Source organism: Bolinopsis microptera, chromosome 1 (genome assembly GCF_026151205.1).
Source record: "Bolinopsis microptera isolate Bmic1 chromosome 1, MBARI_Bmic_1.0, whole genome shotgun sequence".
NCBI classification, from domain to species: domain Eukaryota; kingdom Metazoa; phylum Ctenophora; class Tentaculata; order Lobata; family Bolinopsidae; genus Bolinopsis; species Bolinopsis microptera.
In genome coordinates this window covers 9,196,207-9,217,538 of record NC_087072.1, presented here as the reverse complement: position 1 = coordinate 9,217,538, position 21,332 = coordinate 9,196,207, and the positions used below count along the sequence as shown (strand labels likewise).

At 37.8% G+C, this 21,332-nt stretch overlaps 1 protein-coding gene across 10 annotated transcripts; it reads right to left on the bottom strand.

Annotated features, from left to right (window-relative positions):
* Positions 1–1,325: 1,325 nt before the first annotated feature.
* On the bottom strand, positions 1,326–18,060 carry LOC134819046 (heat shock factor protein-like). 10 transcript variants are annotated; one of them, XM_063828833.1, is made up of 14 exons: positions 17,948–18,054; positions 12,462–12,644; positions 11,380–11,488; positions 9,204–9,328; positions 8,800–8,948; positions 8,575–8,691; positions 8,323–8,463; positions 8,071–8,167; positions 7,806–7,946; positions 7,582–7,685; positions 7,036–7,252; positions 6,859–6,903; positions 5,286–5,406; positions 1,326–3,126 (listed from the first exon to the last, which is right to left on the bottom strand). In XM_063828833.1, the coding sequence occupies exons 1-14, from the start codon at positions 18,023–18,025 to the stop codon at positions 2,990–2,992; spliced, it is 1,764 nt and encodes a 587-aa protein (XP_063684903.1). In that variant the 5' UTR covers positions 18,026–18,054; the 3' UTR covers positions 1,326–2,989. The 10 variants fall into 10 exon arrangements, with proteins under 10 accessions (XP_063684903.1, XP_063684906.1, XP_063684907.1 ...); XM_063828812.1 differs by having other exon boundaries at positions 2,901–3,126; positions 7,797–7,946; XM_063828822.1 differs by having other exon boundaries at positions 2,901–3,126; positions 5,286–5,403; positions 7,797–7,946.
* Between the last annotated feature and the right edge of the window lie 3,272 nt (positions 18,061–21,332).

The following is a 21,332-nucleotide window of genomic DNA, read 5'->3' as shown; positions in this document are numbered from 1 at the left end:
AAAATTTTATTGGAATCTAGGTTAAACTAAGATAAAATTAATATCAGCCCCTTCGCCACTCTCAGCAGTCAACCAGGGCTCATAAAAGCTTAACAGCGCCTGGGTCCGTTCACCAACTGTGCTAATGTGAGTGGCGGTGTGGTAAAACCCATTTTAACAGCGTGAATATTTCTCAAATATAAGCGCGCTAGCTGCTAGCATACTTGTATCATTTAATTTCTAATCAAATTTATTCGGATATATATTTATTGATTATGTATTGAATTGGTGATAAATAATAAAATTGTCTTTTCTCAAAAAAAAAAAATTGTCTTTTCTCTCGCTTGCAGTACACAGTAGCGCGCGATCACCGCCGAAGGCAGCAATTCGCTTGTGAAACAATTCTACTTGTGAAACAAGCGCGTCACGCAGTACGCGTAGCTACACATGGCTATGTGAACCATTACCCTTACCACAACCCTAACCCTAACCCGGGCCCTAAACAATCGAATTCGTATTTTACTAGCCTGTCACGTGACCAAAACAATTTTTTAACCATAACTCTCCAGGGAAGCATATTAACCCTACGTCATGGGGGTGATTCGGAATCAGCGACCAAAAATACACTGATCTAGATCACTTTCATGCCCAAAGGGCCTTTTTACAAGATTTTTCTTAAAATTTGGGCGAGCGATTTAGTAAGAGCGGAGTGCATGTGCATCGCGCGCGCTACAATTATTAAGGTCCCCTATAAGTATAATTGAAACTAACTCCGATGTATTTGTAGGTTTATAACCTACCAAGACCAAAGATGCGCGCATAGTTGGACTCGTCGACGGTCCTAATATATAATATTTGAAACAAATATTTTAAGAGTAGCACCCGTATTAACGATGTATTTGAACGCTGATTCCGAATCAGCCCACATGGTATAGGGTTAAATTGGAGGACTTCGCCGCTTCGACGCGCCGCGCAAACTAGCATTCTTGCTTCGCATCGAAGTCGTCGATCGTTGCTCTGCTTCGCAGAGCAACGATCTCGACGGATTGACATCGTCAATCAAAGGGTTAAAATGCTCCCCTGATATGACGAGTAATATCAGTGAAAAACTGTTTTGATCACGTGACGTAATTTATTGTACTATTTTAGAAAAATCTCGCAAGACCGAGTGTGGTGTCGATGATTTAGCACGCTTGTGATTTCTTTCGAGATACAGTTAAACAGCCTATTTATGATTTATTTGCAATGCAAACAGCGAAGTTTTAAAAAGCTTAATTTTTCGCCTTGCATATTTTTTCACATTTTTTGTGTTTCTTCATAATATTAATCAAATTGAAGGACTGTCGTATAAAAATGAAATATTAAAAATGTGATATCCAATTCACATGAGATGAATAATTCCTCCGGAGACCATTAGTTAGTTGTATGAACATTTAAGAGCTGATGATAGAAAAACATTTTCATGACCATGATAAGATTCTATAAAGCATTATTGAATAATTATCACGTTTATTCTTAGTTACTTCAATAAAATCAAAAACTATACATAATGCATAAAGCGCAAAGACTATTTTTGACTACCTAGCTGCCTAATCCCATTTCAAATTAGATTCTGACTTTCGTAAGATTAATATCTCGGTTAGTCAAAATTAGTCGTTGCATGTTGCATCTTCAGACTGACCTAAGGTAAAATCTAGGCGTATGATCGGAGGAAAATAAAAAAATCGTTCGGCTAAAAACATACCAGATAGCACAAAACAGCTAATCCGCATTTGGACACATAGGTCGAATGATGGGTAGAATAGTCGCCCTCTATATTTCGACTGATGTACACTAAAGCGGGTTAAGCTGTACGCTAGTAGGAACACAAGATATGAGGTACACATTTGCGGGTAGTTTACATATTATTACGAAATCACTTTTTAACCCCCTCAGTTAGACAGAGATTGTTAAAATCACACTATATCAGTAAGAAACCCCCTCCCCCTTAGTGATTACGCAATTTTAACAACCCCTAAGGATTCAAGGGGTTTCCCAAATAAAGGTTTTAACTTAATAAGGGGGTCCTGAAATTGCGGTTAAAATTGATATAATACCCTATAATAGGTTACTTAGAAATAACATCCACATTACATTAGCAGGGAAAATTCCGGTTTTGCTACCACAGTGGATGATAATCAATAAGGACCTTCGGACATAGGAATTTTAAACATTTCAACGATCGAACAATTCCAGTATCAAACGAATAAATGAAAATGCTAACTATGCTGATAGTACATATTCTAAGTTCTGTTAACATAATGATCAAAGATGCGACAGTTCAAGGCGGTGTGCTAAAAATACCGTGGGTCGCAGTCCAGTTGCGACCAAATGATAATTTTGTGAGCCCATCAATAGAAAGAAACTTTAATATTAAGTAGGATTCTTCTCCATCATACCAGAATATAGAGGTTTTATGTGTCATCAAGATACTGAAGGTGTATCATGATGACATCTGCACAAATCTAAGTTTAGTTCGCGGTTCTCCTAAATCTTACACTAAAACAGACTTTTGATCAGTTGTATTCTATCGATGAGCTCAAATCCGACTGATAAATAACCTATTTAAAGGTTGAACTAAGAATCGTACCATAATTTTAAACAATGTCCAGTTTTCAGCCGGTGATTAAAAGCCTATAAATTAATATTAATTATCATATGAGCACGGCTGCAGTTGTCCACTTGACTGGATATATACATTAAGTTAATCAGTACCAATATCAATCCTGTACTAAAATAGATAATAAATTAATTGCCTTAAAATATAAAAATATTTTTCTGTCCAAAAATAAGGAAGCAGTACATGCACTGTGCAAATTGATCGACAACCAATAAATTGTCCTCAACCACAACACGCGATATCTTTAATCTTATCAGTGTTCTTGAGCGGAAGAACCTTAATTAATTTCCACTTTAATTAATAGCCAATTATAGCTTAATAAAGCCAATATTGTCGAGTAGCCGTTATTCTCTACTTGCTGAAGAAGGATGTGGGATCTATCTTTGCATCGTCATCATCCTCTTCAGAATCCTCGTCCCACTGTATGTTCTGTGTGTAAGCACTCAACTTAGGTTTCTTTACTACATTCTCCGTGCTAGTCATTCCTCCTGGCAATGAATATGAAATGAAGAATAAGGCAAAAGTAGACCGAACATAATATGACAGCTGGTGAAATACATTTAAACTTCAAATGTACGGTTAGGTCACTATTAATCAGGGAGTCAGTAACAAGATCTCAACCTTTTCTTCAAAAGTTACAAAATATCGTTAAAATATCCGCCAAATATGAGTGTAAATATAAGTGTTGCTTCTACGATATTAACTGAAGTTTCCTTGCATGCATGCACAACTGTACATGAGCGAACATGTGAAACTGTGACTCATTCTTGATATATATCATGTATAGATGTATTGTATATAATACTCTTTCAGAAAATTAACCGTGAAAAAAAACAAAACTAACTAATTTTGAGTATTTGTCTCGCTTGGAATAACTCAAGTCTCAATGTAGGAAATAGTGTACATTATACAATATACATATCGCAATATTCACTGAGGCACATGCTACCCCATCGCGGGTTTACTACTTCTGGTCTCATACAACTTACTTTTCAGTTCTTTTCATTTTATGAGCCTAGTATAATGTATCTCGCGACACCTATCTCAAGACTATTGTGTCTCGCGACACTGTCCTACGTTTTCTTACTGATTTGCTCTGATTCTGAAGACCAGTGGAGGAGATATAACAGCCTGATTAATGATGTACGGCACAGAGAGGTCAGCTGAATTAAATCAGGGTTTTGTATACCATTATACAATGATTTAGGACGTGGTAAATATACGGTCCGACAATTTGTTCGTCTATTTTAGCGGAGGCAGAGGTGTAAATGGGATTCCAGAGGGTCGTCAATCTCTACAGGTACTGCTGTTTCATACTAGGGTGAAATCCCAAACTTTTAAACATTTCAAAGTAAAACTCGACAGGTTTTACCATATCATGTGATTGTGATGGACCCGGGGTCCTCCTCTGAACTGCACTGCGAAAGTAACGATCTTATACCTGAACTCTCCCCAGCTCATGTCATATCTGCCAAGAACGAACCACAGGTTTTTGTTAATAACTAAATTGATTTATAGTAACTGAATGATGATAAAACTATATAATTAGATCCTTAGGCCCTGTTATTACAACTTCTCAGGAGAAGATGAACTTACTTTCAAAACATGTTCAATGTTCAACAATAATATGTCCCCGAACCTCCAGTTTCTATACTACCTATTGTATCGAATACAAACTACCTCACTAACGTTCCAGGAGCAGCAGCTTGCTGGACAACACGTGACACTAAAAGAGGACACACCCTGCACTCTGCAGCACACCGTGGGGCGGCGATACCACGGGTCATTCTACACGTGCAGTTACCAGGTAAACTACTCAGTACTGGACATGTGGTGGATTTGCCACTTCAGACGCCCCAGTCTGACTAGTATCCGCGTGGTGACCACGCCGCGCCGGGACCCCTATCACTTCGACTACCCTCCCCGCACGAACCACATGGAGTGGTGGTGTCTGCGCGACAGAAACATCTCCTATGCAGAGGCAGGACATCTACTGTGGCTACACTGGGGGAATGAGCACACAGGGGGCGGCAACACACTGCTGCGCGTAGAGCGACTGCGCACGTGGGAGTTGGAACCAGGAGACCTGTTCGAGTGCAATGGTACAGTGTGGGCGTGGGGGAGCGAGTTCTCCTGTCTACAACTCCTACCCTCAGGCTGGCCAGCTCTAGTTCACTGTCATGGTCCTGACAATGTTCTTATAGTACTGGGGATCATCCTATCATTCCTCTTCTTATACGCAAATATGGTTGCAGCTTACAATGCCTGTCTTTACATGAGGCGATCTTCAAAGGAGTACATTAAGAGAAAAAGTAGCAGAACGACGGTACCATTGGTTAAAAAAGATAAACTAAAACCGTACAGTAACATGCCAGATAAGAAAATGTTAGAGGTACAGAGTCTGCTTGTCAAGGACGAGTCTAGTGACTTTCCTACATCTTATTTCGAGAGATTTTGATTTAATTTATATTTCTGTTTTGTTGATAACAAATTGAAGTGTAGAAAAAGCAAACTATCGAGGCTTATTATCTAATCAAAATAAGCATACACACTACACATTCTAGTTAAAATCTAATAATAGCAAACAAATGGAAAATTAAATTAACACTTTATTTTTTCAAATTTAAATAACACAAAAAGTACGTACCTCTATCAGCAACATAAGTGGAGTAGGGTTGTTTTCCAGGGCTCCGACTGTAGGTATCAAACTGTCCAGGATACTGAGCCCTGACAGGGGATGTGTTCTGTTGCATCCCTGCTACTCCCTGCTGAATGAAGTGTCAGATAATCCACCAATATGTTAGCTTATTGTTAGTACCACTCATTTTAAGTGCATGGAAGCAGTGTGGACTGTTTAGTTGTACTGCAATTCCTTAGAGGTCAGGGTATTAGCTTTAGTATCGATATGGTTGTACCCCCGGCACCCAATTCTTGGAATCCATTTTATGGAGGCTAAAAGGCCGAGAATTCCTTCTTTGAATGTACAGGTATATTTGACATGCACAAAGGAATCACGTGACTATATCGGCAACACAACCGAGTTTACTCTTACCTTGATGCAATTGTATTAACCCTTCTATAAGCAACAAGGAATGAGCAAGATGGAACAAGTCGACCATTACTATTCATTTTAAAAGGAAACGTAAGTTTGATAACAATTTAGGGTCTAGACATTGCGATAAGCGATCATCTTATTTCTTAACCCCATTGAACTACATGGACACCAGCCTGGATACGTTCAAATAACAGTACATACCAGCAAAAATCAAACACTGATGTCCAAATTGTTCCATCTTGCTAAAAATGTACACAAGAAATCACTAATAGTATAACAGAGAGTGCTAGTTGCTAGGTAACCGAGCTTTTTAAAGGCTTTCTTTAAAGGATCAGTTGGAGGGTGACAATCATTTTTTTAATCCCATCATTCTATAAAGGCAAAAATACTACTCGAGAGTAACAAATCAAAATAGAGAAACCAGAAAAAGTATGGGTGACTTGTAAAGAAAGGGGTGATTAGTAAAAGTGAGGTTTATTACTGAGGTACACGTACAGGTAACTTATAAAAGTGCGGGTAATTGGGTAAGTAGAGATAGTGTAAGTTATAAAAGTGTGGGTAAGTAGAGATAGTATAGGTTATAAAGATGTGGGTAAGTAGGGATAGTGTAAGTTATAAAAGTGTGGGTAAGTAGAGATAGTATAAGTTATAAAGATGTGGGTAAGTAGGGATAGTGTAAGTTATAAAAGTGTGGGTAAGTAGAGATAGTGTAAGTTATAAAAGTGTGGGTAAGTAGAGATAGTGTAAGTTATAAAAGTGTGGGTAAGTAGAGATAGTGTAAGTTATAAAAGTGTGGGTAAGTAGAGATAGTGTAAGTTATAAAGATGTGGGTAAGTAGGGATAGTGTAAGTTATAAAAGTGTGGGTAAGTAGAGATAGTATAAGTTATAAAGATGTGGGTAAGTAGGGATAGTGTAAGTTATAAAAGTGTGGGTAAGTAGAGATAGTGTAAGTTATAAAAGTGTGGGTAAGTAGAGATAGTGTAAGTTATAAAAGTGTGGGTAAGTAGAGATAGTGTAAGTTATAAAAGTGTGGGTAAGTAGAGATAGTGTAAGTTATAAAAGTGTGGGTAAGTAGAGATAGTGTAAGTTATAAAAGTGTGGGTAAGTAGAGATAGTGTAACACAGGCACACGAATACATGACTCTAACGTAATGTGTGCACTACCTGGGCGTACACCGTGCTCGCTTGGTTCGACACGTAGCTACTCATCTGAGACACAACTCTCTTAGCACTCTAAAAACATTCGCCACACGATATTTTCTTGTGTTTGGGTTCAAGTTCAATATAATTATAACAAGGTAAAAGTAAACTAGCTGTATAATTAATTAATCGTGTAATTACCTGCGCCTGCTGATAAGAGCCAGAGTGTGCTGGGCTGGTGTGGGGAGACATATGCGGTGAGACGTGAGGGGAGATGTGTGGAGACACGTACGGAGACACGTGAGGGGAAACATGAGGGGAAACATGAGGGGAAACATGTGGAGACACATGAGGTGAAACGTGAGGTGACATGTGAGGCGAGCGTTGCTGGAGCGGAGGAGGTGTCTGAACTGGACTTCTGAAATGGTAAACATTGTTACACTAACAGGGTAACGGGTCTGAGAGATCAGATACACCTAGGTGACACATATTGAGAGATCAGATACACCTAGGTGACACATATTGAGAGATCAGATACACCTAGGTGACACATATTGAGAGATCAGAGACACCTAGGAGACACATATTGTGATATTGAGAGATCAGATACACCTAGGTGACACATATTGAGAGATCAGAGGAGGACGCTTAAATACTTGTTGTAATTCTAGATACTAATCGGTGGTTGTTTTTTACTTTCCGGTCATCCTAAGACGTTTTTAATTACACTTTTTGCACTCAACTCACCTACAAGGACTGGTTTGTCTCTGGTTTGTAGCAGGAGATGAAGGATGCTGTATGTAGCTCGGGGAGGCCATGCTCATTGTGGCAGGTACTGTATCGTCTTGGTACTGAGGAGTAAATCTAATTACTCAACACACATCTTAGAAGACAGGCTGTGCTGCTTTTTACATACTAGGCATGAAGTTATAGTCGATTATGAGGAAAGAAACCTGAAGTACCTGTTCAACCTGAACGTTAAAGTTTGGAGAAGCATCAGCAGCCTGTCTTAATCCAGATGGTCCAGGGGAGGCGGGGGCGGAGCCTCCGTAACTGCTACCTGGAGCAGGGGACATGGCTGGAGAGACATACTCAGAGGAGTACTCGAACAACTGAGGGGACGAGAAATTCAGAAAACATGCTGAGGCAGGAGGCCCTGGAAACACAGAAAACAAGGTGAGAAGGGGATCCAGTTAGAAAAAAAAACTGCCGTATTAAGCATAACACTGTACTTACATCGTTCACTACATCATTATCGTAGGGGAAGTTCTGAGACAGCAGGTTTTGGAGGGACTGCAGGTCATTACCCATCTTGCTAACACGATCGTTTATCCTGCATAATGAATCAGGGTAAATCAAAAAAGGGACAGTGGCGTAACGAAGGACTCTAAATACTATATTTTGCCGACTTTTTGAGTTACGTTCAACCGTGGTGTCTCAAACAATAGTCGGCTCCGATTTCTAAATGCAGTCGACACGGAAACTCACCTGGAGGGACTACGAGGAGCAGGGGATACAGGCTGGGAACGTTGCTCTTCCGTCCAGTTAGTGCTAGCCATCATGTCATTTAACTGTGACCCACTAGCTGCCTCACCATTTTCTATCATCTTACGTGTCTGGTTCTGTAAGCTGGGAGAGTGGGAGTTGTTTAGTTGCAAATATTATTCAAGTCAAATTAAAGCTATTTTAAAGTGTGTTGTCGAGTTCATACTAAAATAGAGATAATGGGAGATTTTGTACCTGTTTTGCTGGTGAACGAGGCTCCAGATAAACTTGATTATTTTCTGTATGATGATTGACTGGTTGTTGTTTTTGTCGTTGAGATTCTCAACTTCAGTAAACAACTTATTGTTCTCCCTGTGAAAATGCAATAATTGAGTCAAAGTGAAAGAAACAGCTCAAAGAAAACTGTTTTAAATGTGAAATTCAGTCCAATGAATGATTAGATAAGCCATAGTATCTTACTCTTTCAGTTTTTCAAAGGAGTGTCTAATGCGATCGTTGTCTTTTCTAAGGTGATGAACTTCCGTCAGTACTTTCTTTAAAGTTGAAGCAATGTTCTCATCTGTTTCTTTGCTGCTGTGATGCAAACCAGGGTGTCCAGTAGAAGAGGGCTACGGATAATATTAAATAAGAAAAGACTTCGAATATAAGAATATTTCCGGTAATTTACATAAATTTGCTCATATCAGGAAGTCTTGCACTTTACAACGATACATTGTATTCTGAGATCGTTTTTATGTTACAGCGTTTTATACTTACAGGGAGCAATGTAACAGAGTTAATTTATTTAATGTTACCATGGGGTGGCAAGTCACCATTTGGTCGCAGCCCGCTAGTTTCACTGCCTCCTTACACATATAAATTACCTTCCGTTTAACGAGTTCCAGCAGTTCTGGCTTGTCCCTACAGAAGTTCTTGTTGACGAACTGATAATCGTCCTTAATACACCGCAATCCTCCGTGTTCCGTGTTTACTACTTTCCGGAACCCGTCTAAAATGGAAGAGTGTAATCGTACGCTTTGTCTAATTCATTAATCCTCATCTATGGTTACTGTACAACACTTTATTATCTTTGTCTTTTAACAAGAAGATGTTTTACTCACTTGTTTCAGTTGAGACATTAATTAGAGAAAGTAATTACCATAATTACAGATGGCAAAAATAAGTATACCAAAGATAGGTATGCGATATATTCGATCGAACAGTGTATTTTCTTCAGACCCGAAATGAGCAAATGACATGATAACTTGATAAGGGTGAGTACGTTCGTACGTACGTACGTGATCGATCGACCGTTGTGCGCGCAAAACATGGTAACAATGGTTTGGTTCAACACATTTCTGTAAAAACTTTGCTAGTAAAAAGTACATATTTTAAAAATGTCCCTTTACCACGCGAATTGTACGGCTATCACGTGTTATATCATGAATTGACATGAATATCGGAATGGATGGCAATAAACAAGAATACTCGATCTTAAAATTTATTCCGCTTTTATTTTTATTCCAATCTACAGTTATTCTCGATTCCTTGCTAGCAGTCCGGTTAATTTAGTACCTTTAGTGGGTCTCATTTAATCATTAGCTCTAATTAAAGAACCTCTCACCCTCGTTGACTTTTTCCGCAAAGTGCCCCTTGAAAACATCATATACTAGTGGAGTTTTCTGTGCCTCCGGCAGACCAAGGAGAACCTTTCCGTCGTTAACTTACGGCACAATAAAGTTCTCATAGTTGTCATATTCTAGACAAAAAGTTCGAATTTTTGAAAAAAATTCAACGGACTGTAACTTGGACGGACCTTAAATGAACGGACTTTATTTGAACGGACATTAAGATGAACGTCTCAGTCTCACCCTCTCAGATTTTCACCGCTCCGTTCATTTTTATAGCTTTATTATTTTTATATTTTTACTACACTTACTAACACGTGTGCATTACAAAGGAGCAATTGTTTGCGGAGGCATTCTAGAACGGTATATATTTTAGCTTTCAGTTTCTGTTTCATTATCTTAAAATTTATTCCGCTTTTATTTTTATTCCAATCTACAGTTATTCTCGATTCCTTGCTAGCAGTCCGGTTAATTTAGTACCTTTAGTGGGTCTCATTTAATCATTAGCTCTAATTAAAGAACCTCTCACCCTCTCAGAAAACTCCGTTTGGAGATATTCCTTATTACGCTCTAAGTTATTAATTTTCCTTGTGTTTGAATCCTGTCACTTTTTAACTGTTTTTAGTCTTTGTTATTTTCGGCCGATTTTTGCACTTTTACACTGGGTCATCTTCATAATTTCTGGGATTGAGACGACTTATATCAGCATTTAAGGAAGAGTTTGCTTGTCTGACTTACTTCATTAGACACTTCTGGTCAAGAACTGAACAAGAACCACATTCGAAAACTGGAACATCTGAATGACTCCGTAACCCAGGAATCAACTACTCAGTTATTATCGCTCAATAATCGGTTTGGTATCGACGTTACATACTTTATTATTTTTTTTTAAAAGCTGATTTTAGAAACCAGGGAATTAAAGTTACCCTCCTAAGGCTAACATTAAATCGCTGATTTTATTTATATATATCACTTTTTTTTGTTCTTTCTTTTCCTTCAAAACATTCCAGTACATTGTGCATAAAGTTGGAGATGAAGCCGTAGTACGTACATGTAGCATTGCACTGGATCGAACTTGCAGAGTGTGGTTTCCTCCAGTCTGCGCCGCGCGCTTATAATTATATAAACATATGCGGCGCAGATCGACTGGAGGAGATTGCACTGTGTAGGCTCCGGTGTAATGTGATATGTATGTACTACGGCTTTACAAATTTTGGAAGCATGTAGGGATATATATCTGATACCAATCGTATATACTAAAAATACTCTAGCACAATTGTAACTGCAGTTTTAGAGAACTCTAAATGCTTAATGAACACTCTTGCAGGTACCACCCGTATTCACACTCAGACCTGAGTTTAGTCATTTTCCGATACGAGATTGGGGACGGGTTCTATAAACAAACAAACAAACAAACAACAAGAATACTCACACATATTTAGTTGACGGACGAAGCTGGAAAAGTTGTGATGTTTGAAGTAACGGGGTAGGAGTTCCATCGAAAAGGAAGCTTGGTCTCTTACAATGAAACTAAGGCCGTCCTGCGGAATATTGAGTACAGAAAATGTAAACATAAGTGTAAATTGAGTGTAAACTAAAGTGTATAACCGTATAGTACTGTTCACCGCAAAGCAGAAACTAGAGCTTATATATTTTTGAGGAAAGTCTCAGCTTTGCGGCAAGCTGCATGGTAGCTATGTATTTTAAAATATAAATAAGCATTTATTAATACAGATTTGTATAGGATTAACATGCTGTTACTTGTATGGTCAATAATTAATAAATGACTTAATTGATACGGTTTACTTTGTATAGTTGATATATTACTTCAGATGCAACTATGTTAGTTTAAAGTTAGAGTGCCGGCCAATACAACAGTAAAATTCTGTTGTTGTGCAGCTTGTATGCATGTGAACGTAAAGCTCAAAATGACGAATACTTTAAGCATATCCCTTTGCAGAAAAATAGGCTCACATATTCGACAGATTTCTGTGGTGAGCACGTACAGCTTCTATTTAGGATATTTACATACATTGCATAATGCCAAGCTCTCTCAGACTCACTAGTCTGGGCATGTGTGATTTCGTCAGCTGTTGGAACGGAGGGTCTTATTTAGGACAGAAAATTGAAAGTTGAAATTTGAGATGGGCTAAGAAGTGGAGAACGTTACAAACTAAATTAGAACACAATATGTGTACAAAATGTACATATTATCGTTCATTATATGGTCGAACAGTTGCAGTATATATTATGGAGATTAGTTGAAGTCACCGAATATACAGCTAAATTGCCGCTATCTTCTGGTTTATTATTTACAGTTCACATAAACTTGGGAGATTACTTGACAAGCATATTGTAACTAAATGTTCAAGATTACTATAAATTACGAACGAAAATTAAAATTAAGTGTTTTATGAACAACAAGGTAACCATGAGAATACTATTTGACCCTGCTTCAAGATTCATTATATTGATGTAAAATTAATATGAATTTTGAAATAAAACCCGACAAACCTCACTCCAGCAGATTTTATCATCCGTCTCCTCGTCATTAACAAGCCTCCACAGCTTAGCCAGGAACTGTGATATAGTACTGCTTAAACCAGACTTGGTCTTGTACGGGTCCTCCATCTTGATGGTAGTCATGCCTGTACCGTTACTATTGGCTCTCTTTGCCCGTGCTGCTGTAGCTAGCGCCTGGACATGTGTGATATATTACAACCAGTCAACTGAACGTCTTCAGCTGAGCTGTTAAAATAAAATCAAGTTCTAGATATTCACATATTTTTGCATAAATTAATATTAACATAATTATTGCCTTGAACACCATCTGTGAAGCGTGTCTTGAGAGGAATAGAATAATCTTGGAATATAACGTACTTTTGGAACGTAGCAATTGCAGTAATGTAGAAGATTAAATTTCAATTCCAAAAATGTACACATTTTGTTATTTTTCTGACAAACATTCCGCAAACCCGCGTTGCAGCAGTGCGACTGTACTATATTGCAGCTGAATTACAGTTATGTCAATAAATACCGCAAATAACATACAGTCCAAGTGAGCCTATAGTGCTTTCAGGAATCTTGGACAGGGCTTTGTGATGTTAAGAAGCAACAAGTGTCGAAATGGCAAATTAGTTGTTAAATGTCAAAACAAATTGAAATAATACTGCTGCACTGTACGTTGTACTCTGTCGCCTCCCCACTCTAGACTCGCCGAGGAGGTCCACTTCCTCCTTTTGGGACTAGCCCTATTTTAAAATTAGAAGCCAACAAAGCTCCCCTACTTGCTGTTCACATATATTACCAAGTTGGGGGCAGTAGTAAGACTGTATATTATGGATTTTACAGTGATCAGGGACCACTATAATATGGCAGTCACAGTAACGATGTTAAAAAGTAGCGTTCTCAAATTATGACGTGTAGTCAATAGTCATCACAAACTCGGATCACATTTTATCTAGAACATGTTTTATTTTGCTAGCTGAATAACATTGTGTCGATAACCAAAGAGCGGAGTATCCAACTATTGAAATTCACAATGATGGTCGTTTCGAGGTTAAGTTTTGAATTAACTTCATAGAAGAAGCAGCATTAGATGGAAACTTACACACATTATAATATCATATACCATCAGTTATTTTACTGGTTCGTTGAAATAACGTAGCAGCAAACCGGTAGCTTCATGGTAATGAAGAACATATAGAGGTTATGAAGTGTCGTAAGTTGGATAGCTATAGGGTGATATGAGCAATATCATCATAATTATCGTCTGCTGAGGAATACAGATTGTGACTATAGTAAGATGTTCAACCCAGGATTGAAATAACGTAAGTGTAAAATGTTGAATATTTCACAGTAAACGATGCGGTGGTACGGTAAAATAAGGGGGAATGTTCGAAATGTACAGTTATGTCATATACTTTTTTAACGTAGGTCCTACATTAAATTTATCTTCATATCTGAGATATCATTAAGTACATTATTGACCGTCTATCTGGAAAGAATGCTAGGATGTTGGTCAGCACCAACCCCTTAAAGTGATCATAATTGATTTTGTTCTGCAAAATATGATCTTTTTAGTGGTGTTGATAGCACCGGTATTTGAATTGTGGCGGCACCGAATAAACAGTCTGACATGGTGATGAGACCGGGCGGTGATGCCACCTGGCAACTGGGCGGTGATGCCACCTGGCAACTGGGCGGTGATGCCACCTGGCAACTGGGCGGTGATGCCACCTGGCAACTGGGCGGTGATGCCACCTGGCAACTGAGCGGTGATGCCACCTGGCAACTGGGCGGTGATGCCACCTGGCAACTGGGCGGTGATGCCACCTGGCAACTGAATCTAGTCTATTGTTGGGTAGTGTTTTGATTTCAGTAGCTAGTGGTGCAGCGGGGTTCTAATAACTGGTGCAACATCTTTTTTAGTGCTTGGTGGTAATTTCATGGACTATAGTCTATATATTATAGAAGCTAACTGTCCAGGCCATGTCGTCAATACTCAATTGCAATATGTAAAATGTTAATACTCCAAAACACTTTTACAAACAATTTTACAAACACTTCTACTCGCAGGAAGATATAAAAGATAGGAACCGAACAGGAAATTGCCGGAACAGCTATGTTGTTTGTTGTTCCGCCTGTCTAGTTATAGTGTACCTTACTACAAAGCTTCACTTGCCAACAAAGCACAACATAGCAAAGAGGTCAAGTGGTTAGAGCGTGTGCCTTCTGAACAGGAGGTCCAGAGTTCATCACACGATCCTTTGAAATACGTCCTATAAAGTATAAATGGGTCAATGATGTCAAGCAAGTTTGTCAGACGCGCTACTACTACTAATAAGTACCCCTTACTTGAGTGGTTGGAACCATAACCCTGATTGGGAACCAGTACTGTGCCGAGAGAAACCATGATCCAACTGGGACTCAAAATTCAAAACCTCGGTTTACCGATTTTCCGTACTATTTATTAAATTTGGTTTACATTAACAAAGGTGGTATTGTCTCTCAGTTATTTATATTGTATATCATATTGAAAAGAGAGACCTCCCTTCTTCATGGCGACTTGGATAAGACTAAAAGTCTCACTGTTAATTATCCAAGGCATACCTCCAGGCATAATCACCACCTTTAACAATACCCATTCTATTGTTTATAAATTATGTCAACCTGTACGTGCATTTCCTAATCTAATCTATGGCAAGGTGTTTTCCGTTCTGTTATTTTAAATACCTGCTCACTAAATATCAAACAGTATTCTGTTCATTTAACCGCGTATTTTGTTACATCTCCTTTCTATCTGACACATAGCAGAAATAGAGACTAGAGCTAAGTTTAGTTTATTTCGGCTACAAAAAGTCACATGAATACACAAAATGAGATTTTATATACTCTGGTCTTAAATCTTGATATGGTTGTCCATTTCGTCGTCTCGGGTCTCTATTTGAACTATGAGCAGTTTAATTGTATTATGTAGATTACGTCCGGTAACTTAATGAACATTTTAAAATGGGGCTTGGACATTGGAGTATGTTTTAACTTGTAAAAGAGGTCTACAGTAAAGAGGCGTACAGCTCTGCGTCAAACTGACAACTTTACTCCCTTATTATTGAATTACAAAAAGAAGTCGAACTAGCTGGATTTCAGAATAATTTGAAATATTTGTTTCACAAAGCTTAGAATGCGACCACAGACACCCACTATAGTGCCAATAGTGCTATATTTTCACCCCGTTCTAATTCGTCGCACACACGTGTCCTCGCTCCCTTGCTTATTTTGGATCAGCAAGTCTAAAGACTTGCACCTGTAAGTCTTTAGATAGTCCTCTGGAGTCCTAACCAATAACTACATAGTACATACTCTACTTAATGTTACAATACAGTACTGTTATATCTTACTTTATTTCTTACAATTATATACCAGCTGTTTGTATGCACAATAATCACATGACTGCCTCACAAGGGTAAATGACTAACGCAAGACAATGTACCTTGCAGGAGCAACTAAATAGGACTAAGACAGTACGACAGTCTACAGCAGCTTTATTGAGAACTGAATTTAAGAAAAGTAATAAATTCTTAGATGTTCCATTATCTAATAATTTAATTACTTTTCTTAAATTTTGATTCATGTTCAGTTCTTAATTATATAGCTGTTGTAGACGCGTTTTATATGTATGTACGGCGGACAGGTGCAAAATCTTACTTAGAATATTTTTAATCATCGACGAATAAAGGCCTAGTGGTGTAGCAGCTCGAGTAACAGTGTAGTTCGAGGAGTCCTAATCCTCTTATCTTGTCTATAATACTCTCTTATTTTGATTTTAAAGTTCTTCGAATAAAGCTTCGTTTTGACCACCGTGTTTCTAGTCTTATAAAAAATACATGTGTTGTCCACTAATGTCTGTATATAATAAACAACGTTTTTATAGAAAGAATGAGTGAAAGTGACTACTGACGAAGCATATAGAGACTAGAGAGTAACAATGGACACACCACCAGTGAAGGTCCTCTCAGCCATCACTGGTTTGGTGGCATTAACAGGAACAATCAGCAACTCGCTCTCTCTTTCCTTCTACATCAAACAATCTGGGATCAACTTGTACGCTGAGCGACAAAACGTTGCCATGCGCTTAACAAGACACTTGTTCATGGCACTCAACTCATTCGACCTGGCTCTCTGTGTTTTTGTCTTCTTGTGCAGTGCGAGAGGGGCCGTCGATCAAGATGTCATGAAAGTTTGCTTTGTCATCTGCATGCTAGCTGAGCAATCCTCAGGGTTTATCACATGCCTTCTTGCTGTTACGAGAGCTATAAGCTTGTGGAAACCTTTCTACGTCCTACATTCCAGGACAGTTTATATAGCGGTCACGTGCTTCAGTGTGGCTATGTTTATCTTAGCTTTACTCTCTTTTGTTGCTGACGAAGAAGATAAAACTTCGGTCAAGAAAGTATTCCTGTTTACCCTAGCTAGTGTCTTCATTGTCGTTGTGTTCTCCAATGTATTGAGTATTACAAACTTATTATTGAATGGTCGAAATAAGGATTGTGAAATAAGGCACGCAACCATCACTGTGGCAATCTTATCAGTAGCTTATTGTTTGTTTAATATTGGGTTCCTTGTTTCCTTGGGGCAATCTGCTTATCCTCACAAAAGACTACACATCTCCGATTTAGTCCAACAGATTAATGCCTTCATCTTGCTTCCTCTGAATTCAGCATGTAATCCCATTGTCTATTTCATCAGAATGGCAGAGAAGAGAAAATATGTTTTAGGATTGTGGAAGAGATTGACAGGTATTTGTGTCAGATGCCAGAAGACTAATAATCCGTTAAACATGATGAATCAGAGAAAAGAGAACAGTGTCAGAATAGTGTCAGAACAGTGTCAGAACATGATATTACCAATTGATGAATTGGAATGAAGGTGAAAGTTATAATATTCGACTGTTCATATGATATACAAGCAGCCAAAGAGGAGAGGGGATTGGAGATAATAATAATAAATTGAAATTTAAGATAAATAGTAAACTAATATAATTTGTATGCAACAGCTCCGAGTCAAAGTAATTACAGTGCAGAGGATCATGTAATGAGCAAAATTTGGCTCACGTACCATGTAAACGATCCCAAAGGACGTATAGTAATATGGACACAAAATTTCTGTCACATAATTTCCAAATGAACGTTTTGCATACTTTGTATCATTGAGCAAACAGAGCCGGCATTATTTTGAGAATATCAAACTATCAGTTGGTAATATGCAACCGTGAGCGTACAGCAAAAACTACAGTGTGATAAGTCCTGTATAAATTAGTAAAAAATCACAGTTTTTATAACTTTTCAAGAATTAAAGTAATACTTGTTTAAATAATATTTTTGACACAATTATCTTGTAGGAATTATCAGTCATATGCTACATGAGCACTGAACAGCTGTTAAATTATAATCACAGCAAAACTTTGAGTATTTTAAGAAGACTACAATATTGTAAAGTACCTGAGTGATAGTTTCGGTAGGATTAGTGACATGGTATGTGTAGAAGCCCGGTAATTTGCTGTCCTGATCGTGAGACATCTGTCACACATAAACTCTATGTCATAACCAGACCTAGTGAGAAGATGGTGTTATTTAAATTGATCAAATTTTAGTTTTTAACATGAAGTTGATGCATGGTCAGGTTTTAAATCATCTCAATTTTAACCTGAACTAATTAGTGGACTTGGTTACACTAAACTGGCTGGACATAATGCCGCATTGAGTCAATCTTTAAAAGAGTAATAAAACTATCATTAGTATACAGCATGTAATTTAATTCTACTTACAAACAATCTGCTGGCAACACAAGATATAATCAACTAGGTAACAAAAAGGACAATCACAAAACCAGAGCAATAAAATCAATTAATTCAAGTCAAATATCAGAATTTCTCATTGTAAACGTAATTTGTTAAATATTCTTACTTTTAAATCAAAACTCAAAAATTTTAAAACTCCCAAATCTGGTATTACTGTTGAGGTCATTTCAACAAAACTGATAGTATATAGCCCAATATAATGCTTCATGTTATTCTATAAATCATACAAAGCCTTTTATGACTATGTACTCAATAAAACTTCAAATTCAATCAATTCAAGAAGAAAATAAAAGAATTAACAAAACATTCTAGTTTAGTGGTTCAACATATTAAATATTAACAGTCATGAATATATCATTAATTTGTGACTTTGGTTCTCAATTGTTTACAAGAAAAAAGGTAAATAAGGCAGACAATGACCCAACACAGGCCCCAACTAAAACATCAGAGGGATGATGTTGGTTATCAATTATCCGAGTACAACCAATCCAACTTGGAATGCAAATAAGCACAACATACAATAAATTACTCCATTTTATTTTTTTATGATAAACATAGCCTGCAAGACTCATAAAACTGTAAAAAGCTAACATAGCATGTCCAGAAAAGAAAGATTGACAATAATAATGATACTTGGTATTTGTACATGCAGAGATATCTAGCAAACTTGATTCGTCTGTGCCATTGATGTTAGATAATTTACAACCCTCGATAAAGCATGGCCTTAATCTTCCAACTCTCAGCTTTACAACCCACAGAAATATACCTGACCAGTACATACCACATAAAACGTATGCACAGTAGTGTAGAACATTTCGGATGGCTGAACCACAAGTGTCATAAAAGCTCAATCCATTTTGGGCTGTTTCTGCTGCTAGAAGAAAGATGAGGATGAAGCCAAAGGAAATCTTGAATAGCATTTTAGTCGTGACAGATTCTAACTCAACATCAGGGTGCTGAATGTATTCTTCATTGATTTTAAACTCATTGCATACATTGTATGACAGTGACATCTTCGAAAATTCGCTGTAACCTGCTGCAGTAACAAGGAAAAGAGCCAATGTTACTTTGGGGTACTTGGACACAAAACCTTCATTAAAAAGAGCGTATCTATAATTATCCATCCTGTTAGTGTTGTTAATGTTGATTAGTATAATCTGTAGCTGTTCATTAATTGATAATTAAAAAAAAACATATTTTGATTAAGCTTTGTTATTTACTTAGCCCACAATTGCATGAAAAAATACGTTCACACCGTAGCAGATGTATTTAACTAAGCGCATAAAAATTGTTATCATTATTTACTAAGCCCTAGATCGCATCTAGTGGGTACAAACGAAATGAAGTACAAGATAAATTGTTACTTAAGACATACTTGTCAATATATGGAGTACTGGGAGTAATCAAGTATATATCTTAAAGTCCTGGTACATGAAATAGGCACATGAAAAATGTCGTTTGAGCAATAGCAAAAGTATTCACCTAAGTGCATTGAAGATAATATGTGGACACGTTCATTTGAGTTTGAGAATATTGGTAAATATTAGTGGCCTTATTAAAAGGCACGGCATAGTTGAATTTGTCAACTATGAAATTATTTAAACCCTTCATGGTTAGGATAATCGTCTTATCCTCTAGGCAAACTTTGTCACATAACGATATCCTAAACAGGTGATAGGATATCGCCTAAATATGGCCGGCACGGAAATGTCTACTTTGTCACACTATAAACATGTGACGGACATAAAAATGAGTTATTATGTGGTAGTAATATGTCATTTCCTAAAAAGTTGTCTTTTCTCTTTAGGGCTGCAATCGATAGAAGAACCATCACATTATAAGTTCGAAGGGTTCGAGTACACCTCACAGTAAAAAAGAGGTATCGTATTATGAGTGTGACAAAGTTATCCAAATATTGCCGTATGACAGCTTAATCCGTGCAGTGGTGTAACCATCTTAGGGGGGGGGGGGGGGGGGGGGGGGCACAAAATCGTCGTTTGAATGTGGGATAATTTTGAAAAACTTAACTGAGGTACTAGCAAAACTGCGTGTTTTGCTGTAGAAACAGGATTTTTAGGATTTGTTCATTTTAAGGGAGAGGCGCCAAAAGGGGAAGGGGCGCCAGCAGGTGGGCGCATTTTCAAGGGGGGGGGGGGGGGGGGGGGGGTCGCTAACAAGCAACGTTACGCCACTGGATCTGTGCCCTTTAACCAATGTTATATCACAATTGTTAGATTGACTATATTTAAGACCAAGGAATGTTAATTGGGCAGCTACAGTTAACTAAGTCACAAAAATGTGACATTTAAAAAATTATAGTGCCTTACAACAATACATTTTATTTCTGAGCAGTGCACATGGGAGTATGGGTCACGTGGATAATGTTCAGAACTTCAGAGCTGGGTTAATAGATTCGAAAATTAAGTCACTATCGTCGAAAACACTCTCATTTTTGTTTACCAATATTCTCAAACTCAAATGAACGTGTCCATGTAAGTTGAACTACCAATCGACCTCCACCTATTTCAAATACCAGCACTTTGATCAGACATCCCTTCAGAGAAGCCAAGACGACAGTCAAGCTCTGATTCAACAAAAAATAATTTGCTAGGGAGATGAAGTTACCCTGTTAAAAGGGTACCTGGCAAATCAGAGTTAGAATAGTTCTAGTTTATCAGCACTTAATTTATCCAGGTAAAACTGTGGGGGGGGGGGGTGTAACCCAAAAAAACCCAAAAAAACCCAATCCCAGTATGACCTTTTTCAGGGTAGGAGTTGGGTTTTTTTGGGTTTTTTACAAATTTTTCATTTGAAGGAAATAAAATCATATAGGCACCTAGCAAAACAATTATCAGTACAACATCACTGTTGTTGTTCATCACTACAACATCACAATAGATATAATCGCTTAAATATCACCCAAAAGCAGTATTTTATTCACTGATGTGCTCAGAAGAAGTTGGCCATCCAGATATGATATCAGCCATATGTAATGCTCACTTCGATGGCCATGGCAAACTGAGTTA

Excerpts from the sequence above, each read along its gene's own strand:
- LOC134819046 (XM_063828812.1), bottom strand. The coding sequence starts at position 18,025 with ATGTCTCACGATCAGGACAGCAAATTACCGGGCTTCTACACATACCAT. Across the intron at positions 7,947-8,070 it reads ATAATGATGTAGTGAACGAT|TTGTTCGAGTACTCCTCTGA; the intron begins GTAAGTACAGTG and ends TCGTCCCCTCAG. Across the intron at positions 5,407-6,858 it reads CGAGCACGGTGTACGCCCAG|CAGGGAGTAGCAGGGATGCA; the intron begins GTAGTGCACACA and ends CACTTCATTCAG.